This window comes from Cinclus cinclus, chromosome 11, assembly GCF_963662255.1.
Source record: "Cinclus cinclus chromosome 11, bCinCin1.1, whole genome shotgun sequence".
NCBI lineage: Eukaryota > Metazoa > Chordata > Aves > Passeriformes > Cinclidae > Cinclus > Cinclus cinclus.
Window position 1 is genome coordinate 17,413,363 of NC_085056.1, and position 23,726 is coordinate 17,437,088.

Sequence of the window (23,726 nt, forward strand, 5' to 3'; positions counted from 1 at the left end):
ATGTTTCCTTTTTTCCTGCCTCCTTATATTATAAAAGCAGAAAGGAATTTTTAATTGATGCATATCTAAACTCCTCCAAGTTCTGTAGTACATATGTTTGAATTAAAATTAGAATTATTTTTGAAAGGCTAAGAAGTGCTACCATAGTTTAGCTCTGTTCAACCAAGTAGTGTCTGTGCTTTGAACTGACAGAAGCCTTTAAGTGCAAAATGTTAGATAAGCTGATAAAAATGAAACCAGCCACATCTGCAGTTACTTAGATCCAATTCGATTCAATTCAGCCCTATCATAGTACAAATCTCAGATATTCTTGCACATTTTACAACAGCACTGCTCTGGGGTAGTAAATAATAAGCTTGCACAGATAATGAGACCTCAGGCAAAAAGAGAAAACCCAATAGATTATTCCTTCATTCCTGCTTCCCAGCATATAAATTGCTACCACCACAATAAATTAATTATTGCAAATTAAAAATCAAAAAAAAATTTACTGAGCCAGTAATTAGGAATTTCCCCTTTAACACGGAAAGAGCTTTCCATTTCCAACATAAAATTAGCCAGAACAGCAACACATTTTACACACTGCCGTGTTGATATGTCTGTATAAGATCAAGCACTGTAAATATAGGAAAAAGCAACAGTGGCAGGGGCACCTTCCCCTGTGCCAGGCTGCTCCAAGCTCCATCAGCCTGGCCTTGGGCACTGCCAGGGATCCAGGGGCAGCCACAGCTGCTCTGGGAATTCCACCCTGTGCCAGACCTGCCCACCATCACTTCTTCCTAATCTCTGATCTAATCCACCCATTCCACCCATTCATCTACGTCCTCAATGAAGATAGCAAATAACACTGGCCCCACTCTGCCCCTGAAGATCTTGTCACTTGTAACAGTTTGTGGAGTTTACTTCCCAGGAAACAAAACAGATTTTGGGTCCTGTTCCAGCCCTCGATCTGAAGGTGACTGGTATTAAATGTACTGGCCAGGCACCTTCTTTTCAGAGAGCTAAAGCGCTCTCTGCACACAATACCAGAGAAATAATAGCAGCAAATTTAACAATAGGAAATGCTATAGTCCTGTCACCTGAGCATTCCCAAACACGGGGTAATCAGGACAGAAATGAGTCCACACCACCACACAGCCCTATGGTGGCCAAATGAGCTGAGTAAAACTCTTTTAGCAATGTCTGGCCTAAACACTGGAGCTGCATTTTACTCTCCTTGGACACAGGAGAACAATAGAAACTCCAGATGTAATCGGCCCCACTGTGCCCTTACCAAAGTCACTGCAACTCCACAGTGCCAATAACTTTTGTGATGGCTTTTAATTAAAGCAAATGAGCAACGAGATTAAAATGTAAATTACAAAAAAAACACACCACCATTCAGATAACTCCATGTTGGTTAAACTATTTTTTTCTTTGTGGTCGCCAAAAGCACATAGGTAATTTAGTATTTCAAACTGATTTTGCAAATAGATTAGCTGTTAATGTAAAATTGTTAAGCAAATCATTTCAGGAGAAAACCATTCTGGGATACAGTCACAGGAAGAGGTCGCATATGCAAAACTAGGCTTTGCCCAATTGATTTCCAATTATAAAATCAGAGGCTCTAGAGTTTGCGGTTAATAGTCCTTTCCTTTAGCCTGAAAAAACAAACTTGCAGCTTGTGCTCCCAACAAATCCACATCAGTGCTCCTCCCCGCATTAAGAACTGAGTGTGTGTCCTGGCACAGAGCAGCAGAATTAGCCCTACAATGCCTCACTGATGACCAGCTGTGATATGGCAAATTGCTTCTCAGAATAAAGCTACAGTAATGTCTGTCTGGGGGGGAAAAAGAAGCCACGGGCCGATTCTACAAGGGCTGAATAAATTTAAATGTCCATACTGTGTAATTGCATCATGTTATGTTTTCCTGTGCAGAAAGATACTAGCTAAGAATTTAACATATTTAATCCGTTCATTCTTCAGCACCAAGTGTAGACTGCCAGGACATCTGAGTCTCTTTGTCTCATTTAATCTTTGTGTGAAACAGGACAATTCTCAGGATATATAAAAAAATATATATAGTGCAATTATACTTATTAAGTATGCTCAACATAAGGACATTTTTCTGAGTACATGCTGCACCTTCATCATGGATTAAAGTGCTGCAAACATGAGTATTTTTTGTCTACAGCAGGAAATCAGGAAAATCTAAAATATATGATGTGCAGGAGCGTTTGATTCACAGATCTGCCTGTCTGGTTTACATTACAGCTTTATTCACTGTACAAGCATCACATTTTAGAAATTAATGTTGTTTCTTTTTTTCCTGAGTTCATAATTTTCTAATGATGAAATACTAATGCATCCACACATTCATAAACATTGCAAATCTTTTTCTTGGGGAATCTAAATCCTGTGTTGTGCTGCATGATTACTCAAATAATAAATCACTGCTCCTCATGACAAGAAGAGAAGAATTGTGATCTATACAACATGTCATCTCCATCACTGATGTTTACAAATGAGTGCATTTAATGATTTAGCTGCTAGAAATTTCACCTTATAATACTTACTAAAACTTACTCATCTTCATTATTTTTCTCTCTAAAACCATGAAAAGAAAACTTTTTACAAAGAAAAATATTTTGTGGATAAATCATGACTTTCAGATCTGGTCTTGATTTTCTGCTGCATTATTCTACTTTCATATCTGTGAGAGTCAGCAGAGATGACATTTTTTGAAGAAGCAGGTTTCTCCTTGCTCTGCTCCAGCCCCTTTATCACCCATTCAAAGCTTGAAAAACTAATCTGGAAAATAGTGCTACTAAACCAGTTCATATATCTGACCAACAGGTACTTAATCACATATTGATACCAGACCAGCTTGCGAGCCAGCAGTCAAATTTTGTGGTGGCATCACCCACAGATGTTTCACAGAAAGTCAGACACAGGGAGTTGTCAACCCACTGTGAATCAATTTATTCATTCTCACCAACTCTCCAGCCAATTTCCTTCTTCAAGGTGCAAATTAGCAATACAGATGTATTCTCTGAAAAGATTTCCAACTCCAGGTTTTCAAGAGCAAGTGCGGGGCTTGTTGGCTCTCATCCATCGTAGTATCAGTTTGACACTGGAGGAATTCTTGTGCAGGGAGCCATGTTCCCAACCTTGAAGCAACCTTTATAAACATGTATTTTTATCAGCTATTATGTCTCTGCAGACCTGTCTTAAGACTTCATAGCCACAGTTAAGACCCTGTAAAAGGCTGTTGGATTTTCAGCCACATCCACCACAAGTAGAGTAAAGCTCCAAGAATTTCCCAGTGTCTTAAACTGTGTTTGACATTGTTAATACTGGAGACCAGAATTTGGAGGAAAGCAACTATCCAGAACTACTGCACAAAGGAGGAGCTATATGTATTCTGTCTGCAATGACCTAAAATGGAAGGAAAAAGGAAACTGGAAGCTGAGTCAATAAGCTACCCAATAAAGTCATTAAAGAACTGTGATGAGATGAGATGAGCAGCAACAAAGCATAAACAATGGTGTGTTACATCTATTGCACAATCTAAGGCCTGTAGAGTAGAACTGTGTCCTTGGCATCTGTATTTACTGTGAGAACTTTCACAGATCAACAGAGAAATAAAACAAAATCCAGGGTGGGTGAGGCTGGAGGGTCCCCAGGGGCTGCTCTGGTGCCACCTCCTGCTCCAGCAGGGCCATCCCAGAGCACAGGGCACAGCAGAGTGTCCATGGGGCTCTGGAATATCCCCAGGGAGGAGACTGCACAGCCTCTCTGCACACTCTGCTCAGGGCTGGCCACTGCCCAGGGCAGAAGTTGTGCCTCCTGTGCAGGGGCAGTTCCTGGGCTCAGCCCTGCCCGTGGCTCTGGGGCCACTGCTGGGCTCTGGAGCAGAGCCTGGGACTGCTCTGCCCTCCCTGCACACAGGGACAGACAGACAAGGACAGACAGACAGGGACACAAAGGGACACCCAGGTGTTGGAACCCTGGAACCTGGGAGTTTGGAACTCTCTGTGCTTCCTGACACTGACCCCCAGGGGAACACTGCTTTTGACCTGAGACCTTGGAGAAGGCTTCCAAATCTGAGTGATGGAGTTTGAGTCATGGCTAGTTAAAATAGAAGTGTGTGATTTCACATGGTGAAGGGTTTGGAATTTGGGGGTTTAGAATACAGTAATAGCTATGGGACAAGACAGAGGTTCTTGGGCATTGTTTCTTTCTACCTTCTTCTTTCTTCTTCTTCTTCATGCTTTCAGGTAGTCGTTTTTGGTGGGACAGTTAGTGCTGCACTGCAGGTCACAGAGGTTTAGTTATTGGGTCAAAAGTATAAATAATACAGGTGTTAATTCTCTATTGGACTGTTCAGCTTTACAAGACCTTATAACTAGCTAGATTCACTCTCCATTTTGCTTAGTTTTAGCTGGAAGCTAGAAGTGTTGCAGAACTCCCTTTAGATAAGATTTAATAAACCAAGTCTGAATGAGAAATCCATCTCCTTCGTGTTTTTAATCCAGACTCTGAGTGAAAACAGAAGAAAATTAAGACAAGCCATTAATTAAGTGGCGCAGTTAACCCATTGCAAGTGGTGCCCAGTGTGAGGGTCAGACTCACAACCTTCACCCAGGGACACCCAGGGACAGACAGACAGGGACACCCAGGGACACCCAGGGACACCCAGGGACACCCAGGGCTGAGGGCCCCTCTCCAGGCTGAGCAGCCCCAGCTCCCTCAGCCTCTCCTGGGCACCGAGATGCTCCAGTCAAAGGAAATAAAAACGTTTGTCAGATTCTCCACTACCCCTAATATTTAAAGAGTTTGTTTTTCTCTTGTAACATTGCAGGGTGATATTAATAATGGTATAAATCAGTTTGACTGATAGGAAGTAGATTGAATTTACCTGCCTAATTATGCTTCGCTTTGGCTTAACTGTGAGCACTGTGGAGAACAGACAACTAACCCCAGTAGGTTGCTCTGCTGTTCTGCCTTAGTACTTGCAACATTGGTTTCTCTTGATGAAATATTTCAGAGGATCAAAGAAGAAGACTATGTAGGTAAGAATCAGCAATGATAATGTTTCATTGACAATATACTTGCTATCCTTTTTTATTTAGCTACAACAGCTTGGAACAAAATATTTAACTCCCTCTCAGAGATGCTGTAACATTTGTATTAATATGCATTGCTCTTGTGATTCTTAAACCCTACAAAGTTGAATCTTAAAATACTACTACCCTGGACACTGAGAAAGTATTTTGTACCTGTCACAATGGCACTGCTATCTCTTTTTTTTTTTTTCATATTCACCCCTTCTTCTAATATGCAGATAATAACAATCCATGGCTGTGTAAATGTAAACCAGGGAGAATCCATTTTAACCAGGACACATAAAACAAATATAGAGAGGTGCAGAGACAAAACAGTGCCTCACAGATGTAGGGAGCCATACCATACACAGTTTACATGTTTATTACTGCCAGTGTATTCTTGACTCACTCTTGCAAACAGCCTCGGGGTAGTGACTCCAGCAGGGTGAGCACTGGCTAAATCCAACAAAAGGAAGAAAAACATACATACATTTTTCATTTTTCTTATGGCACAAGACTGAGCACTCTACTCTGGGCAAGAGTCCCTCAAGAGTATGAAGAATATGTGCTACAAATGGCTTTAGGGTGCTCATGAGTGACTGTTTTCTTTCCAGCTACAGAAAAGCTTGTAATGGATTCTTCTGTCTCTAGGGAAACTTTCAAAACCAAACCAAAATTTCAATATTATTTTGCAGATAGAATGAATTTGTTGCTCTAAACCTAACTGCAGATGCACAGATTTTATTTAAACCACATTTTTAGAACAAAGAAGTCAAAGTACCAATTTTGAAGGGGTAAGCTTTTATCGAAATTAATAGGGCAGGACATGCAGCTGGCTGACGTATGGCTAATGTGGTACTTCTCAGAGCTTTTAACACACTTTGCTGATTGTTTGCTCAAGGCATATGGTTTGAATGAGCTGGGCAGTGCACAGTGCAGCTGGCAGACTAGATATCCAAATCTGGCAATAAGACTAGCAGTTATGTGGGACTAGGTATCAAATTTGCCTGAATTTTGTGATATGAATTCTGCCATATCTATGGAAATTTGAAGCTACTTCAGACTGTACTGCAGTAGATGTCAATGTTTCAAATCTTTCAGCAATAACTGCAGCCGACCCATGTGGTGGAAGAATAATCTGAAAAGGGCAAAAGCTCTTTTATAGAGCAAAAAAAACTACAAAAAGCTTTCATTAAACAAACCCAGAATTTTCAAGCACCATTTTCTCTAGTGCACAGATTGGGAAACTGTGACAGGTGCTGTTCCATATACACATTCATTTCAATCAAGCAAAGAATAGGAAGTTTTTGGCAGCTTGTCCTGTTTTCACCATTACCTCCCATAACCCAAGTCAATGATTTCAGCCTCAGCTCTGATATTCAGGAAGGTCTGCAAAACTCTCCAACACTATCTGAATACAATTTTTGTATTAATTTAATAAATGAAGCATCATTTTTGGACTCTCAGCATAATAAAGTCTCATTTGCACTGAGTAGATTCATCAATTCATGCTGTTAAAACTGTTTCCATCAGAAATGGGCAAACCTCCTGTGGTGCCCATTCATATTCCAGTTCTGAACTGCAGGAGTGTGTTTTCCAGTCACAAGTGCTCAGTTATTATTGCAGAGTTTCCTTTATTGCTGCTTGAAAAGCCAATATAGATACTAAAAGTGACTCTCTCATCTCAGGGTACACACAACTGCATATTTCTGAGGATATATTCACATATTTTCAGTGAAGTGCATCCCGTTTTTATGCCACATGAACCCAGTGTGATGAATTAAGATGAATACTAAGAGGAACACAGAAGCAGCAAGCTCCCGCTCCAGACCTGCCTGGCTGTGTCAAAGTCTTGGTAATAAAAGGTGTTTGTTGTAATGCAAATGTTCACTGAGCTCCAAGAGAATTTCAAGAACAATAGATGTCTCAAACAAACAACTACAACAGCACAGAGTCTCTATTCAGCAGAAATATTAATCTCCTAAGTTTAGAAAGAAACTAGTTTTCTGAAATTCCTATTTCCAACACAGAAAATCTCATCCATTTGTGAAGCTGACCAGTATCTTAAATGACAATGAACAGCTGGACAATTAAAAAAAAAAAAGTAAAAATAAAGATTAATTCCTTTGAAATCTTCCTTTTTGCTATTCCCACAATCCTTTCTTTCCACTCCTTAAGTTGCCCTAATGATAATACTGAACATGGAGTCAGCACAGATATGCTGTACTTGGACAAATTGAAAGTAAATGGCAAAGGATTTTAAAAAAAAATTATCTCTCTCAAACTTCAGTTTTCTTATCAGCATAAAGCAATGCAGAGAAGGAGAAAAATAAGTATGAGGAGTAAAGGTTTCATCATCTTACAACACAAGTGCTCCACTAAGTTCTTGAACCTTTTGAAGTTGACCCTGTGAGCAACGAATTGAATGTGCAAAGGACACTGTTTTACAGGACAAAAGGATACAAAACACAATAAAAATGTCAAATACACTGAATTGAAGTTTGTGGAAGCTCGTTTCAGTAGCAGGGAGGCACAATGCAGCTGGAAAAGGTGCATGGTAGCATTTCTAGTTCAGCAAATAATGCAGAACTTGTACAAGCTCACCCAGCAGCTCTTTAGAGAGATGTCACCACACGTGTTCTGCCAGGGAATGTGCCACCCCTCTGACTTCCCTGCTGTGGCCTCTGCATTGTCTGCACTCTTAACGGGGGCTTTTCATTATTTTAAATTTGTATTTTAAAAACTGAACACATTATCCAGCCCTAAGACTTGACAAAATGTGCAAATACACATTCTTTTATCTGCAGGGCCTGATTTACACACAGGCTCAAAGCATGGGCAAGCTCCACAAGGAACACTGACTAATGCTAAGGCCAGCTATATATAAAATAGTCTAAGGTATAGTTGAAAGAATATTGAGAGGAAATAAGGAGTGTTCGAGGTCATCTCACCTACAAAGAAGACGTGCCATCAGAGGATGACAAAATTTGATTTCCTAAGCAACGCCCAGGTCATTTAGCTGGTGGGTCCAGGTGAGGTCAGCTCTCTACCACTAATCTGGACATTGGCATCTGAGAGCCACAAAGAAATCCACCAGCAGCTTCAGCAACTCTACCTGAATTCTCTCTAGCTCTGAAACAACAAAATGCCTTTTTCCAGGCTGGAAAAGAGCTGCCAGCCATCACTTTGTACCAGTGTGAGCCTTCCACATCATCAGGGTGTAAAACCAGCCACATCCTCTCACAGAGGGCCTGATGGGCAGAGTTCCACAGCCCACCTTCAGAGAAATAGGAAACGTGCTGACAGTGTCCTCACCCAGCATTTTACCCACATAATTAGGCAGGTATTTGAAATTCCTGTCCCCAGGACAGAGGGCTGAACAGCAGCTCCCACCCTTCTCAATCCCCTTCCCCAATTTCGTCCTTTCTCTTTATCCCTGGCCTTTGTTCTGCTCACGATGTTCGATTTTTTTTTGTGCAAAGGTAAGAACTTTCAGAACAGAGCCACCTCAGACTGTCAGGACCCCTTGGAAGAAGGTCCTTGCTCCTCTGGAGAAAGAATACTGGCCTGAGCTATGAGCCTGCCTCAGGAGAGAGTCCAAGCCAAAGCTGTGTCACACGAGCTTCCTACCTTCACTCAAATTCCAGACAGAGTCAGGTGATATGGGCTTGTTCCATCAGCAAATAAACCCAACACATTACCAAAGCTACTACCACTCTCCTCATCTCCGTTGCTGTTTTAACTCAGGCTAAAAATATAACTTCTGTATTGAGGGCTTTTGCTCTTCCTTGTTTTTTTGTTTTTTTTTTTTTTTAATCATACTTGCACCAGATTGAAAAAGCCAATTACTGAATATCCCATTTATACCATTTTCACAGTGAATTAAGGCAATAATTAACAAAAAACTCACTGAGCATATTATCTTAGAATTCAAGTGTTGTAGCTGGAAGAACTCGGTGGATATTTTCATGGTAATGCAAAATAGAAAAATCTCGACCCAAGCACACCAAAAAACAAATTCTGACCTCAATTATCAGACTTTACATAGGACAGCCATGGAATAAATTCGCTAACTGCAAAAGAAATTTAGCATCATCCAAAAGCTGGTCTTGAAGAATGAGCATATTCACACCATAAAATTCTGAATTACCAACTGCTGCATTTAAATATGCAACTAAAGTAAAACCGAACTTTTAAGCTTTAAGTATAGGGGAAAAAAAAAAATCTTCCCTGAGCCATCTAGAGTCTCCTTTAGCTTAAGCACAGTGAACATGGCAGCTATCTTGCTGGGTTATACACTACACTACAGAGTCCTGGTGAATTATTTACAGCTGGGGACTCAAATGCTCTCTCAGTATCATCTTTCCCTGGGTTCTGTACTCACCAGAGCCCTTGATACTGAAATGAGTGAGAATAGAAATGAGAATGTTCAATTCCACAACAAAAAATGGAGGCTGAAAGGTTTCATTGTAGGTCCAGCACAGATTAAAGTGTGTGCTCAGCCTGAAAGCAGTCCTCAGCTTTGTATCTGCAGTCCCTTAGGGCTTCCTTGTCTCCCCTTCAGTGTGATTTATGTCAGAAAGTTTGGAATAAATTAACTGTTCTGCTGGGTATTGCAACCGAGAGGAATCTAAACACTTGCTGATTTCTTTCTTTATTTCCCTCCCCCTCACATTTCTTTCGCTCAGCACAGTAAAATAAAACCTGCATCAAGATGTGGTTTGGAGTTCTAAGTGGGCAAAAATAGAACTATTTAGAAAGTCTGTAAACTCCTGCTATAAGCCAGTGTTTAAATAATGTATTAGACATATCTATATATACACAAAGACACAACACATGCACTTAGACTAATATATACTCTGTGTGTATATATGTTCCCTTGCAGTTCTGCATTAATTAAATGGAATATTCTGTAGTACAAATACAGTACAAATAACTCGAAATAGCACTTCTGTTCAAATTGCCTTGTACAAGCTTATTTGAGTTCTAATTTTGTGCTGAAATTCTCCCCTTTAATGCCTAGGTCTATTTGAAGGTTAGCTTTTGGTCCCATGGAGATAAAGGAAAATGTGCCAACATTTGAGAGATTTGATTACCTGTATAAAATTATGCTTGCTCATTTTTCCTTGGCAAGATACTCTTGGGGAAAGTTATATTAAAGAGAGACTAGAAATAGTGTACATCCAAAGAAAATATTTTCCAATTATGCTTCACAAGATGCTGAAAGTATTACTTGTTATGGAGGATTATGAATGAGATAATTACTGAGAGCCTAATGTACCTAAAGCTACAATAAAGGAGAGAGAAAATAATTAATAAGTGGCCATCGACTGTTCTTCCTGCTCTTTGGAATAAAAGGCCAGAACAGTAGCAAGGACAAACCTTTCCCCAGTTTGGCTGTGACAGGTTATACACAACAATACCTTTTCTAGTTACATGGCCCATCGTTAATTCCTGTAAGTGAAACCATAGCAGCTTTGATTTAGCACACCAAACACTTTATGCCTCTCCAAATAGCCTTAACAAGAAATGTTTCATATGAAGAGTCAATTGAAAATAGTGGAGATTCAGAAATACACAGGATGAAAGTTCCTTCTTTTAAATTATTTCATTGCACACATTCCTAATGAGCAATCTGCATTTCCAAAAGAATCCAGACCAGTGCTCTGTTGGTAAGGCACAGAATGACAAAACACTTTTAAAGATTAAAGGATGCCTCATTACCCCTTTTTGATACTCTGATGAAATAAATGATAACCAAACTATTTCTGAGATGCCCAACAAAGAATGCTTGAGCTCCCACATTCAGGATTTCAATACAGGTGTGATCAATAGGGGAGATTATAAAATAAAGGATTTCTGAGTGGATGAAAATCTTTTCTTATTGCAAAGCAGAGCATGGTACCATGTGCAAAATTACCTTCAGTGCATTCCCTTTTTTTTTTTCCCTCTTTCTCTTTCAGCTCCCAATCCTGCTGCATTGAGGATGCTGGCACAGACACTACAGAAAAGTTCAGCAACATTTCTAAAAGAATGGGAAAGGTCACGAACATTACAAGGGTCAACTTACATGGACTTGCAGGGCCTGAAGGAAGCCCACAAGGAAGATGGAGAGAGAGGACAGGGGAGGAATGGCTTCAAACTGATGGATTTTGGTTTAGATTGCATATGAGGAAAAAAATTATTCCCTGGCAGGGTGGGGAGGCCCTGGCACAGGGTGGAATTCCCAGAGCAGCTGTGGCTGCCCCTGGATCCCTGGCAGTGCCCAAGGCCAGGTTGGACATTGGGACACTGGGAGGTGTCCCTGCCATGGCAGGGGTGGCACTGGGTGGTTTTTAAGGTTCCTTCAAACCCAAACCATCCTACAAAACTTTGCCCTGGACTGATCTCCCAGAGTGGGCAGCAGGGCAGGGGGGATCCTGCCCCTCTGCCCCTCAGGTGAGACCCCACCTGCAGAGCTGCCCCAGCCCTGGGGATCCAGCCCAGCAAGGAGCTGGAGCTGCTGGAGAGAGCCCAGAGGAGGCAGCAGGATGAGCAGAGGATGGAGCAGCTGTGCTGGGAGGAAAGGCTGGCAGAGCTGGCATTGTTCACCTGCACAGGAGAAGCTTTGGGCTCAGCTCATGGTGGCCATTCTACCTGACAAGGAAGCCACCCAAGTGCTGTGGCTTGCTTGTTCTCCTACCCTTACTTCATGGCAGAAAGAGCAACAGTTTCCCTAATGAAACCCCTGCCCTATGGTTATTGTGGTCCCCCTTAACAGAAATCTCTCAATATTCCCTTACACACCTACCAACTTGATCATACATCACACACACACCAGTTTTCATCTCAGTGTAGTCAGTGCTCTTGGTTTCACCTCCCTGGCTCCACCAGACCCTGCATAAACTCTATTTTAGACTTCACATTAAATACATTAGGATGGACTGAATGCCTAGTGAAACTGGAAAACAGAGCCACATCTCCTGAAAAGTATCTCCTGTCTTATCCAGTTATTCAACAAAAACTCACAGATGTATTCCAGATTCTGTACAGATGTTGTCAGTGGAATAAATACTGCCTCAGCCATGCTATGGTTTTTCTCACTCTATGAGTATAAAACACATGCATTTCATCCCCCATTCCAAGCACTGCAATGAACCTACTGTCTCAGAGGCAAACTCCAGCCTGACAGAGCAAAGTTTTGATTTACTATCCATCAGTCTGTCCCCCATAGAGAATTGTCTGCTACAGGATTTGTGCAGATGCATTTGATTTAGATGGAAACATTTACTGAAAAATTCACTTAAAAATGAAAATATTTGGTCTTGCACAGAGACTGCTCAGTTCCATGCAGTCCTTGACTTATCAGTGATAGGCAGGAAGGAGGAGGTGGTCTTTTGGAAGGGCAGAATTTAGATCAATCACAAAATAATTATGTAATGGAATGATCAGTGCTGTTGCAGTCTACACAGAAAGAGAAGCCTAATGTTGCCTGACAATTCACTGTTGTCCATTTTCTTTCTTTATTTTAGAGCTATGATAACTCCACTAGGGCCAGTATTTCAACATACTGAAGTATACGCATATTTCCTATTATATCTCATTTCAGTTATTAATAAATTACATATCTCAATGAGACAGAAAGAGCTTTGAGGCAGGAACTGTCTCCTACTCAGAAAAATGGATCAAAATTTTAGCCAAGGCTCCTTGATATAAATGGCAGCATTAAATGGCAGCTTTCACATTTACTGCTACTTGGTGCACCAGTCCTCATTTGCTGTAGCTGAGGCTGCTTTGAGTATATGCACAACATTTTAAAACTTTGCCCAAGAAACAATTTTACATTGAGATTTCTTTAAAAACACCCATAGTTAAAATATCAATTTGGTCTTACAGACCAAGTAAAATCCCTGTATATTATTTAAAATAACTTCCATTTGTTCATATGAAAACTCAATAAAAAGTCTTTAGAGCACCTGCTCTCAGTTCATGTGGGATAGCCAACAACATAATCAAGACCCATTAATTAGCAGAAATAAATGAAAAAGTTGGAAATATAGTGTTGGCATTAAGTCTTGTTTCAGATGATTTTATGTGAAGAAAGAAGCACAAGCATTTTCCATTTGTATTTTCTTGTCAGTATGGCAGGACAGCACCAGGAATTGCAAAGTGGTCTACATTAAATACTTTAGACTGAATAATAATTAGAGAACAGGCAGCCTGAAAAACAGGCAATTTAAAACTTAAATAAATAAAAGTAAGTAAGAATGAAAGGGGAATAGCAAAATAGCAAGTATATCAGTAATTCCATTTAGAAACCTCATTCTGTAAAAATACAGCAGATTTTAATAAGTTCTCTGAGATGAGCACTACAAGATTCTGAGTCTTTTGCATCACGCTTTAATACAGAGGTTCATGCTGCACCACTTCTGCTGCCAATTACCCCAAACTAATTGAAAAATACAGCGGTTTGGCCCATTCCCTTTAAAATCCTGACTCCTTAGGCTGGGTGTACACGTCATGGATGCTGCTGATGCTTGTGGCATGATGGCCTCAGAAGACAGCAGGATGGAAGAGGAGTGGTTTGGCTCAGCTCCTCTGTCCTCCCCGGGCTGCACAGCTGGATGTGCCACCAGTTGTGCCCTTTGGAAAATGTCCCTTTTCTCCCTGGCAGCAGCACCCCCACTGCACACACGCAGTTCCCTCGGCCAGGAAAAGGAGAATTAGCTAATGTGCCTTCTGGATTGACACCAGCAGACCACTGGGGCCCTCTGAACTGCTCTGAAACCCCTTTTGCTGGCTGTGCTTGCAGCGCTGCTGCTCGCCTCTGGTGATGCTCCGCGAGCCAGCCTTTTATTCCAGCACATTCCCAGGCTGGAGCAAACCTCAGCTTTGCCTCTGCTCACCAGGGGCTGGGTGGGAGGCAGTTTCTGAGCTCAGACCCCGCAGCAAGCAAAGGGATGTCTTCTGTGGCTCCTAATGATTCCTGTGGTTAATTCAGGAATGCCACTGACAGTCTCCTGGGAGAGCTACACTCACTTCTGCTTAGCTGCTGGCATGACTGCTGTAAAATAAAGGCTTTAAAAGAAATCCTTGAAGGGGAATTTTTACACTAAGAGGGAGTCCTCAGGAAAAAGGAAAGTTATAAAATGTTCTGTATCACTACAGGTGTTCCTCAGGGATCACCGAGAGGCTATTCAAACATATTAATATTTGTCTAAATATCTTTATGAAAATTATCTGCATTTATTTTATACAATTCTACATGGCTCACGCATTAACATTATATTATTATGTTATAACTTAACATTGCTTGCAAATAATAGCTACCTTTAAATGCCTCCTAAAATATTTACTGCAGCAAATTATTTCTGTAAATAAACCATAAATTGCCCAACATCAACATCCATGACTTTGTCAAAAAAACCCCACAACCAAAACCAAATATCAAAAACCAAACAAAAGACCCTCAACTGAAAATTCTGTTTCACCACACACACTATGGCTCTCTTTTTTCTTCTTTGACTTTACCAGAATAGGAAGAAAACACAACTTTTAAAACAGAACTTTCAAGAAACAGAATTTATGCACGCTCATTCTCATTATTTTCACTTGAAAACTTATTTTTCTTGTGATTCCTGTGATTGTATATTTATTACATCCTAAAAATACAGTCCTGCCCAGCACCTCCAAAGCCTTTCTCAGGAGTGGCTCAGTTCATGAGGTATCACCCATTTCAGCTCCACAGCTCTTACTGGAAGCCTACAGTCACCAAAGGAATTGGTCCCAAAGCATTTCCCATTTTAATACAAAATTAAGTTTTTTGTTGTACAAATCCATGGCAAAGTGAGGAATATCCTATCGAGAGCTGAGAACAATAAAACTTCCCTTTCTCTTTACTGGTTGAAAAACACATCCTGGCACTTTTGGGAAATCACAGCTACCTGAGAGCTCATGGATGGATGGGAAATATGCTTGTCAAGTTCAGCAAGGACAAACTTTTAGCAAAAATCTCCCCTCACAATTGGCACTAATTGGGAGTTAAATTGACAACTGGAACTGAAGCATCCTGACAGCACGAGGGGTGGGCTCTACAGGTAGAAATTGAAAACCATTTACTGAAGCAACGTTGGGAAGACTAAACAATCATAGGACATCTCAGGATATCATGGGGAAGGCTCAACTCAATTTTTCATAGTGTCACTTCAGCATTTTACATGCATACTTGGACAGCATTTCAATGAGAGAAAGATAAAGTTTTCAGATCAATATATTGAAAAGCACACAAGCTTCTAATTTTTACAAACAAAATGCTCAATATTAGCTTCTCTCTTTTCAGAAATTTTTGTGGCTCTCGAAAAACATGACAAAGAAATTTAAGTGAATGATGCTAAAATAACATATACCATTCCTTTTTATGTAAAAAAGGGAAATTTTTAAAAAGGCATCAGTGCCAAACAAAACAACAACAGAACAAACAAAAAAAAAAATGCCAGCAAAAAAACCCGGCCCAATTTTTAAATTATTCTTCACATCATAGATGTTTTCCTACTCCATGAAAGAAAATACAGGCAGCCGAGGAGGTGCCTGGTGTTTTGCAGTTTGACCCTTTAAGATGCTGGATTCATAAGTTACTGATAAAATGCCTCTTTGAAGTTATTACCAGTCCTGTTCTATAGCTGATGTTCAAGGGGTTTAAGTTGTGTCTCTACTTAAATTGTGGTTATATCATGCCCCAGGCTGGAGATGAAGTAGCATGAAAGTGTTCAACTTTATTCAGTAATACTCCCAGAAATATACAGAAATGAGATTTTCAGTGTCTGGAGATATGCCGTGTTTCTTAAATCTTAGAAAAATCAGTAAAATATGATTTACACTGTAGTAGAAAATGTAGACACTGTCAGGCCAGTCAAATTGTTCTTGCTTAAATTTATGTTTTACATTTAAAATTCTTCTTGGAACGTGTTTTCAGGTAAAAAAGAAACAAATGAAAGCTGTGCAGGCTCAGGAATATGTTTTAAAAACCCAACACTTTTATCAGCCTTCTAAAAAATACAGTCTGCTAAATTTATTGTCTTTGCAGTAACATTTAATTACAGAGAGTTTTTCTTAGCTTGTTATACTCCTGCTTACTAAGCTGATTGAGAGTATGCAAACTGGAGCATTCTGTGCAGTACCCAGTCACCTCTTCCCTTCCAAGCACAGAAAAGGCAAGGGGAATTAGTATTTCTCATAAAGAATACAGTAGCAAAATAATCGACATATTTCAGCTTCTGGGAATGTATTAAACTTAAGCAGGAAAATTAGTATATAATTATGGTTGCAAAACAACAACAAAAATCTGAAGCTCAGAAGGCAATGTTTTGCAACATTGAACTTTGCAACATTTCAGATACTGAATATTTTATGGCATGCGTTTAAATCATAGAAAAGCATAGAAATGTGTATTAGGGGAAAAAAAGGGTAGAATCTATTTATTATGGCGTTGTGGTTGCTGTTCTGTGAAAACTTTAACAAAGCATTCATGTAGGACTACGCTGTATCCTATGAAATTTATGCTAGGACTTTGCTACTCCTACATGTCACAAGGACTTTTTTCATTCAGGGAAAATGTGCAATTCATCCCTCAAAACACTGCTAGCCTTATTTATATACATTTCTGGTTTACATCACTTGAATAAAACAGTATTTTCAGGCAGCCACCATATTCACAAGCTCAGGGCAAGAATGAAAAGCAAAACACGAGGAAGGAACTTCTTTAATTAAAACCTTATTTATTTTGCCTATTTGCAGCACTTGCACTTCAACAGAACTAGTCATGATTTTCAACAAGCAACATTTTACCATGTCTTGGTGAAGATAGAAAATGCATGTTGGCAAAGAAATCAAGGATTGCACAGAGCATGGATAATGTAGAACATACAGCTCCAAGCTATTTATAAGTGCTCTCTGCATTTCCAGGTTCAGTTTTACAGTAGCTCAGTCTGAAGCACTTTGAGAACAGGATGCCTCTCCACTGCTCCTCCTACAGGAAAATTGTCTCTCCTCTACAAGCCTGAACCCAAGCCCCAGACATCAAGGGGAAAAAAATCTCCGTTGTTCCAAACAGCAAAAGCTGCCCATATTTCTCATACATTTTCTCATACATCCCGTAAATTTTCTCATACAAGAAAATCTGCATTTAACGGAGTGAAAAGACACAAACCACGTAACTCAGAAGCAGCCACAGGCAGAAAACACCTCCCTGAGCTCAGCTCAATGAGGAGCTGACCTGGCCGTGCTGGTTCCGGGCTCACCAGCGCAGTCTCACTGGGTTCCTCCCACCCAGGATTTGCAGAGCAGCTTCTGCAGAGCCCTGGCCCAGGCATAAATGTGCCACTGGGGCTGCTCTTCTCCGCCACACTCGCTTCCCAAATCTCTCCTCACAGACAAAACAGGCAATATGTTATTTTGGGACTGGAAACAGGGAAATCCAAAGGTCTCAGGGAGGTTCTGGGACAACCTGGGAAGCATTGCCAGTGGAGTGGTGTGGCACAGGCAGCACCAACCTGAGTGGCTTCTGGTGGACTTTTGTGTCTGGACCTAAGTTTGGATTCATTTATCGGTAAGCCGGAGAGTATAAACACAAACAAACAACTTTTGTGGCCTTCATTCTCTTGTTCTCTCCATGCTTCCCGAGGTTTAACAAAGACAAACAAGCGCTGGATTCTGCACCATGGATGGAGCACCCTGGATGTACGGACAGGCTGGAACAAGAAGCTGGAGAGATGACACAGGAAGGGTGCTGGCACTGCCCGGGCTCCCCAGGAATGGTCCCAGCCCCAGAGCTGCCAGAGCTCCAGGAGCCTTTGGACACCACTCCAGGGATGCACAGGGGGATTGCTGGGGGTCTGCAGGGACAGAAGGTGCACTGGATGATCCTCATGGATCCCTTCTACCTGACAACATTCTATGATTCTAATTACAAACAACTGGTATTATATTAACTGTCCCAGATTTTTGCTTAAAAACATCTATTAGACTAGGTCCAAACCCACTTAAAGCATCCCAAACAACACATGTTCCATGAAACAGGAGCTGCAATACCCCAAACGCAGCTTCCTAATGCTTTTACACTTTATTACCTATGTCATTGTGAATTCGGAGGCCGTCTCCTGTGAAAGAACAGTGGCATTTGCTACAGCCCAGATTTCACAGCACATCTGCCATGGTGCTGTAAGTGCATGCAGAGGAGACAGAGAAAATGCAGCAGTGTATAGCAAGTAGAAGTTGTACCTAACTAATCAAGTCCACAGGGACAGCATGCAGTGTCACAAGACATATCACTCTACACTTGAATGAGGTTGTCAGCCACGGGGAGGCTGCAAACTGCTGACAGCACTGTGCAGGATGGGGAGGCTTCTAAAGGAGATACAGAAGCTTTGTAAAGTATGTACCTGCTTCTGTGGGTGAAGGGGGGGAAAAGAAATGAAGTACAAAAGGGTATTTGCAAACCTGTCACTCAGTATTCTGTTGCTGGGAATAAACCCAAACGCATTTGATGTGTGCTGCACAAACACAAAAAAAGGTTACTTTGCAGGTTTCTCAAAATGCACATATGCATTCTTATGTGTACAGATCAAAATAATATGGAACTCATTAAAATAAGAATGATATAAAGCTATTAGAGAATGTCCAAAGGAGGGACACTGAGCATGAAGCTGTGCCAGGGAATGGTTATGCTGAAGATCAGGGAAAGGCTCTGCTCCCCCAGAGGGTGCCGGCACTGCCCAGGCTCCCCAGGAATGGTCCCAGCCCCGAGGGTTTGGGAAGCACTCCAGGGATCACAGGGGGATTGCTGGGGGTCTGCAGGGACAGGGATGGGTCAGTGATCCTTGGGGATCCCTTCCAACACAGGATATTCTATTCCGTGGCTCCATGAAATTACCATGTGGCAAAATAAATGCAATATGAAAATAGCCAAAAAAAAAAGTAAAAGGAAAAGTAGAATATTTGAGGCATTTTATAGAGAAATCTCATAAATTCAGAAAGCACTTCTTTACAGATGTGGGAACCCAAGTAGAGTTGCTCATTTTGAGCTTGATCTTACCAAACATAATGACAAAAATTGGCATTAAAAGTGCGTATTGCTCAAATTCATTCTAAGAGGTTCAAGAATGAAAGGACAAGATTTGCTCCGGTCCTTTACTCGAGTCATTGAAGAAAGACAGCACACTCTAAAAGGTGTTCACATTAATTCCTCCTATTAGTCTCACCCCAGATTACTTCATTTATTAGAGCAAATACACTAGGAATGCATTTATTTCTCTATATCCATGCAGAACAGCAATGAACAAGCACCTTCGAAGTGTGTGCAGTTGCATTGCAACACTTTAAACTCTGGAGAAGAGTTCTTCATGTCTAGAAGCTGTTTCTCCTGGAAAAACTGAGCAGTTTAATAACAGATACTACAGACCTCTGTAATCCTGTCTTGCTAAATTTCTCTGCACTTCACAAACTTTGGTATGAGACCATTTTAACCAGCATGAGAAACTCACAGACTCTGCATTCAGGCTTTAATTTGAAAAGTGTATTTGTGTTCTGTTTGTATCCTATAAAATTAATTTCAGTTTTCAGTTTTATTTTGCTGATACATTCCATCAATGCCATTAGGACCAAATGCTTCTACTCAGTGCCTTTCCACCCACTAACACAAAAACCCTTATTTAATATCAGTTCTTTTCTGAGCAGTTCTTAAGAGCTGAATTTTCAGTGGGTTTTAAAGGTACATTTGAGAACAAATACAACAAATTCTGCTTGTGTGTGCATTGTTTCTGTTTGTGCAAGGCTTATTTTTTATTTATTTTCCAAAGCACCTAATTAAATGTTTGTACAAAATATACATGAGTATGAAAACACCAGGTACATTCTACAACAGTGTAGGGACAAAAATTGTAACAAAGACCTACATAATTATATTTGCTCCCAGAATATTTTCTTTGAAGCAATTAACCACCAAGTAAAAGACATGTTTGAAGATTATACTAGAATTTTCAACATGTAAAAAGCACATGGCAAGCGATACTGACTCCTTAACAGGACATTTATATCCAGAAGATGCAGCAAAAATGAGGCAGACATTTGGTATCACTCTCTCCACAGTGTTAAATTCTCTACACTAATTCACTATATCCTGTTTTACTAAGTGTCCTTCATTCAAAGTCTGGCAAAAAAAAAAAAAAAAAGAAAGAAAAAAGAAAACCGAGGTAAGTCATAGGGCAGAAAAAATAGTCAGTAAAGTTCCAGAACAAAGGAGATGCCCCAGGTGTGCAAATCCTCTGGCTGGGGAGAAACTCAAAAGGCTGGAGGAGGAGTGTCCAGTAGGAACCAGGTAAGTGCAAATCTGCTACGAGTTCTGAAAAGGAGGTTACTTTTAAATTGCAGTGGAAAAGAAAGCAATGAGGGTGACAGAGGACAAAACACAGCCCAACTTCATGGAAAAGGAAAGCATTTTGCTCGTGACATTCTGTACACTCTAAAGTTTTGGGAAGGATTGCAAAGAAGGATATGAGGGAGTCTCTGCTTTGCGGTCAGGAAGGATTAAGAGCAGCTCTGAAAGCTGTGGAATACCTCTGCTCCCACTGACTGCACCTCAATACTCGCAAGCCTTAGGAAAGAAAAATAAATCAGAAATATGGATGATTTTTCTGGAGAGGGAGAAAAAAATAGAGAGAAGAATTCCAAAAATATTCTAAGTCATTTTATTGAATAAACCAAAAATTTCCCCCTATGGGAACAAACTTCGCTTCTTGCTCATTTCCGTCTCTAACATGCAGTGTTTTAATTATGCAGCAGTCTCAACAAATAGATTGTCACAGCATTTTAGCTAATTCTATTTAAAATGCCAGCAGAAGATGGGATAATATCTTCCTTGGTTTGGCTCAGTTTAACCTACCCACTACTATTCACCAATGACTCAAACAATTCAGGATGTTATAACCGCCTCAAAAAAATCTTAAAATAGTAGAAATATTTAGACCTCGATATACCCTGAAAATCAAAATACCACAAAGCACAAACCCAGGATTCTCCCCAGCTATTCAAAATAATTTTAAAAGCTTGACTAAAATATTCCAGAAAGAATGGGTTGAATAAAACATTTTAAGATGTGAAATATGCCCATTGCCATCTCTGTGAAATTGAGATATGTTACTAACCCCAGAGAAACAAATGAGAACAGATACCAAATACCTGATATAAATGTAAATTGACACAGCACCAAAAGTCACTGGATAGAAAGCTCATTACACCTTCTGACCCCGAGTCTCTCCTTGAAAGTGGCTACACTAGGGAAGATTTGGGAATGCACTTGATCTCTGTTCTCTTCAATAACAGATAGAGCTATTGACTGTCCCTATATTATACTATATGCTATTCATTTATCCATAGAAATTCCAAGATTACCATGAAATTAACTGTTATCTATAATTTTGTCTAGATTTTCTTTTTTACTCAACCTCAGTAGCCAGCTCATAAAACAATAATGCACTTGGTTGTTCAGAGACAATTGAACTTTAGTGATAAGCAATTAAGGTATTTGTACCTGCTCACTGCCAAACATGCAGTTATGAACAGATCATTCTTTTCTAAGAATAATTCTAAGGATAATTCATCCCTGATGGATACAGATGGCTCATAAAAGTGCAAGGCTGATTCACTGACTGGAGGTAACACACAGCTACAGAATAAACTAATGCATGGCAACAAGCAAAGCTTTAGGGCAGCAGAAAAGCTGGGACACTGAAAAATATTATAATTTGCCCTGTGTTATCTTCCTAACTTTGAAATAAATTACAAAATCCATGGCAATAATGTTATTCTATATGCATAGAATATAATTCTATGTGCATAGACTTCCATATAAACTAGGACCTCATAATCTGCTGTACAGTCCACACTTTCCTTTTCGGTTCTTGTTTTTTTAAAATGCTCAGAGCATAAACAACTTGATTCATCAGACTGGAGATAGAACATGACCTGTAGGTGTAACAACCTTTTGGAATACACAGGAGCATATTGCAAAGAGCTGCTTCAGTAAAAATTTTCAGCTGACAGAGGTGAGGAGTGGTGACTAATGACACAAAAGAAAGGATGTGAACATGCTTGTGGGGTTTCTTGACAAATGGAATATGCATATTTTTGTTGGAAATAGCAGGTTAGCTAACTAGGAAACCATGTCTTTACAGTCAGGTACATTTAAAGCACAAATCTATGAATATTATAGAACTATTTCGGAATCACAAAGCACCGCAGTCGGAAACTCCTTAGAAGGATCTGAATGACTTAGGACCTTCTCATGTCATACATTTATACATTCAAGAAAAAAACCCACATCTTGCCTTACCCGGCCAACTAGGATTGGTTCAGGTCCAGAAAATTCTTCCAGTACAAACATTTGATTCCAAACCCAGCCTCTCCTGGAACGGTGCAGAACTCTTTGTTCTTCATTTAGCCTTTTTAGTCCTGTACTGGATCCACTTGGTAGTACTTGAGATTGATTCATTGGAGCCATATAAATGGAAGGAAGGACAGTAATCCATAATATTATTAATGGAGTCCATGTATCCGTAAGCATTTCCGTTAGTCTTTCTGGCATTGTACCACAAGCTACGCAAATCACCACAGAAATGAAATTATTATTTTGCTTTCCTCCAGACTGCAGCAATCCAATTCATCACGCAGTACAGAACATTTACTTACAGCTCCTCCATGTGTTTACAGCACAGTCAATGTAAAAATAGCTTAGATGATAAAAACATGATCCATTGAGTTTTCCAGTCATTAAAGATTCCTGGTGGGGGAAAGAAAAAAGAAAGTTCAAATCAGTGACTAAAGAGCTTAGAAAAGCATTCTGAAGCATCTTATTTACTTTCACATAAAAATTAAGCCATGTTAGGTTTTAAATTTGTAGTTCATAATATTATTGCATAGTTAAATTGATTCTGCGTATCCTTTCATTGCCTGAAACACTGAGAGAAGACCCAGATGAATGATTACACACACTTAAGAAAATATTTAGGCTAAGAATTGGACGGGGCTTGCAGCAACCTGGTCTAGTGGAAGATGTCCCTACCCATGGCAGGGAGGTGGAAATGGAGGATCCTGAAGGTCCCTCCCAACCCAGACCATTCTGGGATTTTGCAGTTCATCTTAGGGTCTGAAGAAGCTCCCAACCTTCTCACTACCCTGCACTCTTCACGTGGTCATTACACACACATATTCTGCCACATAAGCAAATCAAAATAGCAATCTTGCATTCTTATGCTCCTTTCCTCCACAAGAAAAAAGAAAATACATAAAAAATTAACTTTTCCTGAGTGTGCAAGGGTCCAGCAGCCCATTATCTGTTCAGCCATCACCTCTCTGCAGCAGCACCACTGCCCAGCAAACCCTTCACAGCCCAGCAGAGAAACAGCACTGCTAAATCCTCTGTGAAACCCATGATTCCCACACCAGACCACGACCAGGACCTAAGGAAACTCATTTATGCACATCTGCACTACAGGTCTCACTGTCTCTCCTTCACTTGCAGAGAAAACACACAGTCGTGTTTCATTTCAAAGACATTTTCCCAGATGGACACTTGGGAGCATTTTGTCTTTCTTTCCTTGCCTACCCTT

General features: G+C 40.3%; 1 protein-coding gene across 4 annotated transcripts in view; it reads right to left on the reverse strand.

Moving 5' to 3' along the window:
• CDH8 (cadherin 8) overlaps positions 1 to 23,726 on the reverse strand; it is a 151,041-nt gene that overhangs the window by 113,126 nt on the left and 14,189 nt on the right. The window contains exons 2-3 of one of the 4 annotated variants that reach the window (XM_062500364.1): positions 22,807 to 22,892; positions 22,451 to 22,713 (exon numbers count right to left, since the gene is read on the reverse strand). In XM_062500364.1, the coding sequence (XP_062356348.1) occupies positions 22,451 to 22,713; positions 22,807 to 22,888 (345 nt within the window). In that variant the 5' untranslated portion in view covers positions 22,889 to 22,892. Of the gene's footprint in view, positions 1 to 22,450; positions 22,714 to 22,806; positions 22,893 to 23,726 lie in introns of those variants that run through there. The other 3 variants (XM_062500362.1, XM_062500363.1, XM_062500365.1) reach the window with 3 other exon arrangements.